A 12112-nucleotide genomic window follows, 5' to 3' on the forward strand; every position below is an offset into this window, starting at 1 on the left:
TCCTCCTACAATTCAAGAGTTGTAGAAAATTCCGGTTTTCACTCAACCAACATTGAGTGAACTAAATCTATCTATTTGTTGATGCTAAAGCCAACAAATATTCTCATCTTCCATTTCTTTCTTCCAACCCAAGTTGGATGGAGGGATTCCGTTATTTGGACACCCAAAAGTCCATACAACTCTTAATGACTTGTGACCAAAACAACAAATCAACCCTTTCTTTGAACATCAAAGTGTTCAAAGATTTTCATGAATTTGCAACTTATAAGTTGCATATGCCCCTAACTCTCGTCCAACTTTCAAATTGTAGGAGATTTTTCCCTCTTTAGCTCCAAAAGCTAGAGAGAGTTCTCCAACATTTAGCCCAAAAGCTAAATGTTGGATTCCCACTTTCTCTTCTTAGCTTCAAAAGCTAAGGAGAACCCTTCCAACACTTGGCCCAAAAGCTACGTGTTGGACTCTCTTTCTTCCCCTTCTTTAGCCTCAAAGCTAAAAGAAATGTTCATTTCCTTTTCTAGCTCCAAAAGCTAGGGGGAATTCCTCCAACATTGAGCTCAAAAGCTATATGTTGGACACTTCTTCCTTAGACCCAAATTTTAAGAGGACCCTTAATATGACATACCACACAAGCCTCACGCACTTAGATGCACAATCCCTTAAGCATACTAGGATTAAGATTTTTTCTTTGTGCGCGCATGTGATTGATTATTTGGTGTGAATGCCCTTTTGGATTGTCTGCGTTGTGGGCACTTGCTCTTAAGTGATTAGAATAGAAATATATATATGCTTTTTGTGCAGGTGCCATGTCCAAGAAAGGGGTAAAGTAAATCATGATTATCATAATGTTGTTTGCTTGCAGGCGCTGCTTAAAAACCCCCAAAAGGCATGGCCAATAGGGTAGAAGCAGGTGCTTAGCACTCTAAGTGCTAGGCCAATTTTGGGATGTTATATGTTTATTATATAAACTGTCTTCTGACTCTGTTTTACAAACTTGAGTCTTTTTTTTATTTTATATTATGTATTTGATTAGATCTAGAATGTAAAACTTGTGAGGTTTGGACTAGAAGGAAAAGGTGGATCGATAAAGGATATATTCCTTTGGAGGTGAAGCCCAAAGGTCCACTGAATAGTTAAAGCTTGAAGCCCCCACAAGTAGAATCTGTAAATTTAACTGAGTTGTATAATGGCAACCAACTCAGCTGCCAAAACTATTTGTAATAACTAGGACACTACTTGCACTTCTATTTTAATTTATATACAAGCATGTGTTGGTTGTTTACTGGGTGCGCATTAGAAAAGCATGAATTTTTTCTATGTTTCTTCTATTGCTTTGTTTGGGAGTGGCCTGGACTTGTGATACGATAGGCTCTTAGGATAAAATAAATTTTCTACCCCTTAAATTGTAAGAAACCTAAAATCAATCTAGGCTTTATGTTTTCTAACAAGAAAAATTGCATGTCTCCCTTCAAGGAGCCAAGTTTTTAAAAATTAAAATAAATATGCATAGCCCAAAAAAAGTGTCTCATGTAGAAAAGCCCTCACATAAGGACTAGATAACCAAAAGTCTGCATTTGTGAGTCTGCATTCTGCATACCCCACATAAATAGGCATCTTGGCCTCAAAGCCAAGCTATAAGCTCTACTTCCTAAATAAAAAAAAAAATTGCCCTCCACTCTACATTTGCATAAAGACCGGACGACATAGTTTTAAAATCGATTAGGTGGGTCTAGCTGGTAGTCCCTTCCAAGCGGGATAGTAAATCCAAAAGTCGGGCAGGCTATGTCTCATGTGAGGTGCAACTTATAAGTCCCTTTTGCATTCGTTAGACTTAGGTTCGAGGCACTACCTATCAGTAGTCTTCACCTTAGTTTTAGGGTCTGAGACAATAGTTGATTTCAAATCACTATATAGGCCCTCACCTTCAGGAAATTCCTTCAACATATGTTGTTAGAATATAAGCTCCAACTTTCTAATCAAAATGATTAACTTAAACAAAATTAGAATTCAAAAATGTAAAGCCCAACATAAGATAGTTTGAGCACCTCTGAGTTTCCCTCATAATCAAATGCTCATACTTCATCTCATTGGCCCTCATTTCAAATTATAATCTCAAGTTGATCATCTATTCCTTGAAATTCCTAAATGCCAAAAATCCTGTAAATAAGGCTTTCATGGATTTAAAAATCAAACTTTAGTTAATGTTTAAATGACTTCAAAAAAACAAGAAAATCATTAGTTTAATCAAGTGTTCTCAAGCACCCAAGCTTGAGATGTAATTAACCATAAGGGCTTGCCCCTATGGGACGTCTGCATCCTAGAAATAAATAAACCTCATTCGACCAAGCATCGAACGGGGGAATCTCTGTTCAAAATTGTAAATTTTTTCATTGAGTCCCTAAGAAAATGATATTTTTACCCTTCGGGGTAATATATCATCATTCTTATGCCGTGCTCAATCATAAAGTATGCAATTCGTTCGAGGATACAAAAATTCTCCAACATCAAGTTGGGTCGACTACCTCCTCTGACTAAGTAGACCAGGGAACACGATGGCCCGGGACGACGGAACCATGGGATCTTGATTGAGCCCATCATCTATTCCCCTACCATCCGCTTTAAGTGCAAGATGGTGAAATTTCAACTTTAAATATCAAACCCTCTAAATTCCCGACATCCAAAGCCCATTGCTGCTACTATATGCCAGATACTATGTATCTCTACGTATCTGATTGACGACTAGCCTTAATCGAAAGTTCTCTCTCGTTATTGGAAGGAGTAATTAACTATAGGGGCTTGCACCTATAGGAAACTAGAACTTAGATCATAAAGTCCTCGCAAAATGAGGACGAAATCTCTGGGTAGTGTCTTATCTACAAACACATCTGCCTTCCTAAAATTTACCCTGGAACCTATTCCGTTAAAACTCCCCCCGAAAAGAAATAGCAATATTCGGGCGGAGGCCGGGGCCGAATTTTCAGAGCCCACAAATCAAAAGTGCAAGGGAAAAGGAATGGCAAATGGAAGAAAGGATTATCAAGGAGAGAAAAACAACAAAAGACCTTTCTGCACACATTGATAACTCTAGGACAATACTAACACAAAGTGTTAGAAGTTCCATCTTGAATTGAGGTAAAAAGATGAAAAGACAACACAAACGCCAATGACATAAACAGCAAAAAAATGTGTAAACCAAGGGGAACCTCACACTACTTCGATGGATCCATATGAAGTCATATGGAAGACAACTACCAAGAAATTTAAAGGCTTAGATCACGAATAAAACAATTGGCTAAACCCTTATATCAAAATTAGCTAGCATTAGCCCCTTTTGGACCTATCCAACTGTTAGAAAACTAGTTTTATATGCAAAAATAGTCATTCGTACAACTTTACCAGCAGCATAGATAGCTTCAAAAGCAATTTAAAAGAGGAAATGGAAAAATTCAAACAACAGAAAATATGAAATTGGAATCAAAGAAGAGCGTTTTGGGTGAATTAAACAAGCATGATGACTATAGCCAATTCCATGCTCAACATACAAAGTCAGAAGAAACTAATTATGGAAGAATTGTCAAAGGATTAAAGTTGGAAACAACGTTCCTAAATTTGATATGGATACAAGCTATGATCACATGTTGATAGGTTAATGTGATTTGGTGGAAAAACACTTAAGGTTACAAAGTTTTTTGTATGTGTCTGTAGCCTCACTTGTAGCTCCTCAAGATGTAAGAGATACTAGAGCACTATTAAACAATAATAAATTATAATTTTACAATTTTTAAGTCCACTTCAATTTTAATAACCTTCTTTTAAAAAATTCTAATCAATTTATTTATAATACTAATTAATTATCAAATTTTTAAACCTCAAAATATTAGCTTCATATCAAGAAGAGCAATAGGCTAGATCACAAGAGGTTGCATGCAATAGTTTTTGTCATATACAATACCAGTTTGAGTAAAGGGGTGATGATCAAGCCTTTATACCACATATACCACTATGTGGGGTCGGAAGTTTGAGTAAAAGGAGCATAGAAAAAATAAAATTTTCATCCAATTTTGATAGATAGCACAAAATCTGATATTGATTGAATTGTTGGATAAAGATCTAGTGTTTTTGTAAGAACCCTCTTAGATGGAGGAAGAATAAATACTTTTTGTCATGTTGATGGAATTAGAAGTGTGCCCATTATGATTCTATATGAGAAAAGGATCAATGGTGGTCCCTCTTTGTGATAGTTCAAAATGGTCCCCAACTCTTTTGAAGGACCAATTTGTTCCCTCAACTCCATAAAATTGGTGACACCACCATCTCTCTTCGGAGGTCGTTTGACAGAACCCTCTTGATCGGAGGTTGTTTGACCATTAAGCGGCGTGTCGCGCTCGCCGACCGTTGCTCGAGTCACCAATTTCGCTCTTTTTTGCGCATTTCATTGTGTATGATCAAGTAACAAATAAAAATTAGGCGGATGATTCATAAGTTAATATCACATTGAAGCTAATTAATAAACAATAACATAGCAAAGATAACAAGGACATAAATTTAATAATTAAAATATATAGATTATCTACCCATTTCAAAGAAAAAGCATGCAAAAAGCCTTTTAGGAACCCCATCTCTTCCACGGATATAGCTTCTTCATGGGCAAACTAACATTCAGTGTACGCCAACAATTCTAATGAATATATTAAAAAAATTATAAAAAAAAAAAATTGCCACACAGGGTAATACGCATGTAGAAAAAAAGGGTTTAACCTGAAATTGGATAAGGCCATCTTCCTGATTACGAATCTGCAGGGACAGAGTGCCTTGTACATCAAAATTGGTGACGCCACCATCTCTTTTCGTAATAATATTAAGCTTTTCTTCAATGATCAATGTGATAGGATCTGTTGGTGGAAGGGATGATTTGGCTTGACCAACAGTAGGTGGCACATCATCAAGGATCACTTCCCCTTCAGCTTGTAGAGACTGCATGAGTTGGCTGGCACGTTGTGTTTTGCCTAGTTGCATACCAAGGCCCTTTGAGGTAGCAGTAGTAGGTGCTGCATGACGACCTGAAATGCCGTATCAATTTCAGAAGTCAACTACCATTAGGCCAATCAACAATGAACAATAAGTACCTTTTCTGTGTTGGAATTCACAGTAATCAACAAATACTATAACAAGGACATCAAGTACAGCTAGACAACTCTGCACAGTCAATTAAAAGAAATGTTTAAGAAAGTTTTTTTAAAAAAATTACTATTCCTTGAAATTTATATTTAATACATAATTTAATTTAAAAAAATGACTAAAATACCCCTATATTTAATACCATTAACCCAAAATTTAATGTTATGACCAAAAAGGTAATTTTTAAGAAGTTGAGGGACCAATTTGATCCTTTTCTCCATTCTGCATTAGGTTGAATCTCTCTACTCCACATAAGCCACATAATAAGTTGTAATTACATAATCTTAAAGGAAAATAATTGAAACATCAAGCCCCACACTTGTTTTCAAACTCCTTTATTTTTTAACTTTAAATCATAGCTAAGGACTAAAAAATAAATTCAGTTGGTATCCCTCATCAATTCTTTTATTTTAAAAATGTAGAAAAAGGTTAATTACTCACCCGGCTATTTCTAGGGGATCATTATAGTTCCATGCTATCTAATATGTATATCTAATTTAGTTCCTCAACCTCTCAAAATTTAATCCAAAATAATCCATTGATACCTAAAATCTAGTCCAAAATAATACAACAGAATGCTATTTTGGATCATATTTGAAGAGTCAAGAAATTAAATAGAATACCTTAGATAGCTAGGACAAAACTAGCCCCATACAATCACTCAATGGAGCATTTTGACCTTTTTCACTTTATAACATGTAGGCAACTAAATAAAAGTAAAGAAAGTTGTGAATAGATTGGAGGATGAGACTGACTTAAATGAGGTAGAAATTAATCTTGAAAATGAATTTGCGACATGACAACCTATAACTACATTTCATTTAGATTCCTTCATAGGGGGAGAAGCATGTAAGGAGCTTGAGGAATGATGAATGAGGAATTGAGTGCATAATTAGTTGCCTTGTTTCATTTTCATGTTTTACTTTGGTTGACACTTTGACTTCATATGTTTGTATTTTAGATTTTAAAGTTAGCATATTAATGAAATGGTTATAGATTTAAGAATTTGGAATTTATTCCAATCATTTTTTTGATATTATATTTTTTAAACATATTTTTACAAATATTAAAATATAAAATTCAGGAGGTCCAAATCATGACGGGTAAAATACTTGCTCTTAAACCTTTAAAAAAATTGTCAAAAGGATGCCAACAGCAATGATTGGCTCTTAAGACCAGTGGCTTGGGCATAAATTGGGTTCATAGGGTTCAAAGCACACAAACAGGGTACATTCTTATTTATTACAAGTTTTAAGAGTTTGAATTAATCTTTCCATCCATTTAAAAGGTGGTTGCTTATGTTCTTAGAATTTTTTAGCCTTTTGAGTTTAAAAGGAGGTTTCTCCTAAATGATGCTAATATTTTTAAATATCATCTTGTATTATAAATAGTTTTAGAATAAAGAAACCATTGCATTTTTCAAAAATAGTCCTCACCACTCATCTCCCAATCCAACCATATTGGCATTCCACCCCTCCCTCTTCCCCCTCTCATTTTCTCTCATGGCCAAGAGTCATCATGTTCAGAAGTAGACCCAAGCAAACAAATTCTATTACACGAATCATTGGCCCAAATGAGTCATAACAGTGAAATTGGGAAAACAACCCACATTCAATTGGAGAGTAATTACACCAACCTTGAAAAATAAAAGTGGGAAAATCCCAACCTAACTTGTTGATCTATCCTTTACAAACCAATATCTAGGACCCTTGGATCAAAAAATTAATTTTTGGTTACTTGGCCCTTGTGTTTTGGAACAAAATGAGATAAATTTTAACTGACAAGATGATTCAACATTTCTTGAGCAAAAGCAATCGAATAAATAAAAAATCTCATATCATTCCAAAGACACCAAGAATGCAATAACGCACGTAGATACTTTCTTATATTCATTTCCCTGAGGCTAGTCAACAAGAAGTTAAATCAATTTCAGTGCTTCGTTTCTATAACATTTTTAAACAAAAGTCTGAATTTATAAATGATAATTGAATACAAAATATAATCCATGTAAATTCCATCATGTCAATATGCACATGCAGTTTAAAAAGAATGATTCATTAAAAATAAGGATAACAAAATAAAAACTTGTTACTGAAATATAAGGAGATCAACATAAATTTTAATAATGAACAATACAATAACTAAAATACTATGGATTTATGAGTTACTATTTCAAGGAAAAATAAAAACACAGTAAGTAACCCAACAGGACATATCCAAACTCTTCAAATGTGAAGGAACATTCAAACCTTTAAACTTGCTAGAATAGGAATCCGAATCTACTGTGCTAACTTCAAGTCCAGAACCACTTCCAAAGCCAGCACCACTACTAGATAGAGTCAAATCACTGAAATTTTTTGAACCAGACAGAGACATAAAGCCTCCTTTATCACCTTTGCTTTTATCAAGCTGCAAAATAAGGTGAGCAAGATACTTTCATGAAAAAAAACAAAAATATTTAAGAATCAGAAATTTCTAGCCTAAAAACTATACACTTAAAAAAAGACAATGATTAGCTGAATCCCTTGAAGTAGAAGCAAAGAAGGTTAAATAGTCACAATGTGATATAAAGCTCTGCTATCATGGATCATACCCTTAAAATATGACATATACGCATCTTAAACATAGCTAATTTAGAAACCTAAACTTCCAAGACGTATTTCAAATGAACATGTGTAGCAAATTAGGGACAAGAAATAAGAACAGAATTGATATATTAAAACATTTTTTCAGCCAAACAAGAAACCAACATGAGCAGTTGCAGCAGCAGCTGTCAGGAAATGCAGTCAGAACAAGATGTCAGACATCCCAAATGGTGTGTCCACTCTTAGAAAACTTTGATTAATATCTTTAATCATAGACAAAAACTGCTGCAATTAGGACTAGGCACATACATAAGACTTGGCCATGGCACTAAAACCTAATACATTTCATAACAATTTTTCTTTCTAAAGATCAATTTTCCTCTTAATTGCACTCAGTACCTCAAATAGAAGGACTATATGTTTGATTCAAACTTTGAAACTGAAGATATGTAATTTAGGCATCATAACACATTCCATTCCATAAATTTTGAACTCGTATGGATTCCAATGATAGCTTAAACAAGCCAAATAAAGGATTCAGTTCATAAATAAATGGATAGAGCAGGCTTCACAAGCAGCAGAAAATTAAACTCGGATTAAAAAAGTTACCTTGTTTTTATCAATCTCACTGGCTTTTCGCTTCATGACATCCTTAGTTTCATTAATCTTACTTTGCATTACCAGCTTGTGCAGTCTCTCTTCATGACTCTCCATCTCACAATACTGCTTTACTTGTGCAACTGTCACATTTTCCTTGTAACCAAGAGAAATAGTTTCATCAAAAGCAAATAACAGCTCGAAAGCTGCCTTGCAAACTCCCTCTTCATCTAAAGAAGGCGAATATTCAGGAATCTTCAGTTGGATTAAGGAATATAAAAAGTAAATCTCCAATTGTTATGTGATACTAGTACAGGTGATAATTTATTGTGCAAATATGAAACAAACTATGGATTTCTTTTTAGAAAATGGTTAAATTAATGAATTTATGCACAAAAAACTGGTAAATCTCTAGGCCTGCAAAGTCTTGAATGCTACAAAAGGATACAAGTTTAGCCAGCAAAGTTAAAGCTCCAAGATCTTCAACAATATTACTCTGCTTGTTAGTAATAAGAAGCAGATAGAGAGCTTCTATGGGTTGATACACATATCGAACATTCTCAGTCTCTACAAATGTGTGTTGCTTTCCTCCTGATCCAACCAACTTTGGGAATGCTGCAAGTAGTCCTTCAATTCTAATTCGTGACATGTCTACAAACTGCCTTGAGACAAGTGCTGCAAAAAAAAGGGAATGTAAGATAGGGAAAGCAGAAATAACTATTGGATAATACTAGAGAAGGCATATAAAATGCCTAAGGCTAGAGATAGAAGATCTAAAAACTTCAATCAAATTAGATGTATTAAAAAAGAAGATAATAAGATCTTAGGTAAGAAAAAAACAAGACAAGATGAAAATACTATTTCGAGAAATTATTAAATGAAAGTGTAAAGGAACATTCTTTTTCAAATGAGATAATAAAAAGAATAATGAAAGATGCTATATGTTGATAAAAACTAAAGAAAGGCTTTAAGTCCAATTAAGGGTAACATTTAAGATTTTAGGAATTAAGGAAGATATTATAATAGTTTGTAAACAAATATTGTAATAGAATCTCGAAGACAGAAAAGGTACCAAATGATTTAAGAAGATTGGTATAATATTTCAATGTAAGAGAGATTTTCTAGACTTTAAGAATAAATCAAATTTGTTTGTGATGAAATGTATTCATGACATATGGTAACAAAATATAGCTTTAGAAAATGCACATGGATTTAAGAAAATTAACTCAAGTAGGCGTCAAGAAGATCTACACGGAGGCATTTAAAAATTAAAGAAAAAGTATGCAGCAGCAGCAACAACAACAACAACAACAACATCATCAAGCCTTTGTCCCACTTCGTGGGGTTGGCTACAAGAATCATTTTTCAACATTATGTCCTATTAAAAATCAAATTCTCATTTAAATCTAATAAAGAAATGTCATTTCTAATATTTTCTAACCAAGACTTTTTAGATCTACCTCTACCTTTCTTAATATAAGTCAAATATGAGTTGATGGTTCCATTAGGTAGTCAACAGCCAGCGTAAAACTTGTCGAATAATCATGACATGAATCCTTTAAAGAAACAGCATGGTCAACAAAAAAAAGTTTCTATGATTTTCATTGATCCATTGAGGACATATGATCAAGTATCGTGATAATTGATTTAAAGTACAATAAAAAAGTGTAAAAAGTGCATTGATGTTGTTTTAAAAAAAAATGATTTGATTATGCATTGGAGAGAGTAGGTAAAGCATCATCTTTTAATTTTTACTGATCATTAGGAAGGCTTATGATCCAATATCAGGAGAGTTGATATGACTTAGCAGCATTGACTAGCATTAACAAAAGAGTGCCTAAAGAATAATATAGATGTGAAAATATGAATGAGACTAAAAGGCAAATTTTATAAAACTACAACTAGATTGATTATGCTATATTGGTTTGAGTATCAAGCAATAATAAAGTCTCTTTTAAGCAAGTTGAGTGTGTAGAAAAAGAGAATATTACCATAAATATGTGATACAATTAAGAATGATAGATCGAGCTATGATTAAATAAAGAGGCGATAGGAGTATTACATTTAAAATATAAAATAATGAAAAAATTGGGTTGAGTAGGCTTATACAACAAAGGGCAAGAAATGCACCAATAAGACAAATAGTTAAAATTAACATGAAAAGATTATGATAAAAAAATGGGTAGGTCAAAGAAAACATGGCTACTATTTGTGCAAAAAGATTTCTCCAAAATAGAGATATAACACCATGCAACAACCAAAAAGAAAAAAAAAATGTAGAGCAAGCATTCAAAATGTAGATCCCAAGTAATTAGGATAAGATTAATAGTGATAATGCCACAAAAAAAGCTCCTGCATGATATTCAAATCAGCATAAATGCCTCTCACTCTCTTACACAAAAGCATGCTTGCACGCCTATTATAACTATTTTTCACAGAAAGAAAAAGCATTAATATGTAAATCACAGTCATATTGCTATTCATAAGAATTAAAACAGAAGTTACAGCACCTATGATCTGTCCTATGCAATTATGTAAAAAGGATTAGGCAGAAAAAATATGACGGTTTAAGGAATTTAAATAAAATTACAGTAAATAAAATGAAAGTATAGCAGATATCAACTAAACAGTGAACTTGCCCGTTCCAGATTTGCTTATGATGGATGCTGCAAGAACCACCTGTTAACATAAAACACAATCAGCGCAGAAACTAAATTTCTCAGTTATTTTGATATTAGTTTCTACAACTTACGCGTTTATGATAGAATATAATCTTATTGCAAAAAATTAAAAGGCTGTCAAAGTTAGGATTTAGCGTTTCGAAATATGCCAGATCTACTTTTTTGTTGAATGAAAATAAAACATTAAAAAGTAAAAATATATTGAACAAAGAGAAGAGCATGATGCTACCATTTTTAACTAATGAGAGAAGCGACTATTGACGGTACAGCTGGAGGTAGATTGTCTTAATTTCTGGCGCTAAAGCATTATCAACAAAATAACCACCTAAAAAAGCAAAATGACGCACGTTTCAGCAGAGAAAGCAGTTTGTTCTATCAAGCAGCAAAAAACTAGAAACCAGACCACTAAAAAAAGATAAATCGAAGTCCAAAAAAGACATGCCCCCCATGAATAAACATCAGATCGAAATTGCCAGAAATAGCATATATGCAGTAGGAATGGTCGAAATTCCAATCAAAAGCATCATAATAGAACAGATTAAATCACGCAGCCAAAAGAAAAAAAAAATCAAATGAAGTCCAAACCAATTCTTCCCAAATAAACATGTAGCAGCGTCCGATATATTTTAACATTCTGTAATCAAATTTTCCATAAAAAAAAGTCGCAGATCTGCGCGGTTAGTGACAGCCGATATCCCTCATTTGTGAAGTATGTAACTCGATCGATCTTATAAGAGGAAGATGGGATACCTGTCGCCTGCCAGATCTCGCATCGGTAAAACTTGCCTGGGATAAACAGTTTGCGCACGATCCTATGCGTCGATGACAGCCAAAGGAAACCCGAAAGTGAATCATCTAATGGAGAAATTATTGCGTGTGGAATCCGATCACAATTCGATGTGTTCGGTTGCTGACGTGGAAAGGGTTACAGTCAATTGACTTGTGTAAACCTCGTAAACCCGACCCGTCTTTCAGCCTGACCCGGGAGATTTAGGTTGGCGCTTCTTTTTTCAGAATTTAAGGCGCGCGCGAATCATCGCAATATATAAAGCTTAGAGCCAAAATTTTCGCAGA

At 34.0% G+C, this 12112-nt stretch overlaps 1 protein-coding gene across 4 annotated transcripts in view; it reads right to left on the minus strand.

The window, feature by feature from the left end:
* The window catches only part of LOC110094847 (coatomer subunit delta-2), a 36605-nt gene extending 24677 nt beyond the window's left edge, over positions 1-11928 (minus strand). For 2 of the 4 annotated variants that reach the window (XM_020820182.2, XM_028695574.1), the window contains exons 1-6: positions 11789-11908; positions 10997-11036; positions 8806-9032; positions 8370-8612; positions 7425-7584; positions 4756-5057 (exon numbers count right to left, since the gene is read on the minus strand). In XM_020820182.2, the coding sequence (XP_020675841.1) occupies positions 4756-5057; positions 7425-7584; positions 8370-8612; positions 8806-9032; positions 10997-11036; positions 11789-11893 (1077 nt within the window). In that variant the 5' untranslated portion in view covers positions 11894-11908. The other 2 variants (XM_028695592.1, XM_028695622.1) reach the window with 2 other exon arrangements.
* Between the last annotated feature and the right edge of the window lie 184 nt (positions 11929-12112).

The sequence above is a fragment of the Dendrobium catenatum genome, unplaced genomic scaffold (assembly GCF_001605985.2).
Source record: "Dendrobium catenatum unplaced genomic scaffold, ASM160598v2 fragScaff_scaffold_7, whole genome shotgun sequence".
NCBI lineage: Eukaryota > Viridiplantae > Streptophyta > Magnoliopsida > Asparagales > Orchidaceae > Dendrobium > Dendrobium catenatum.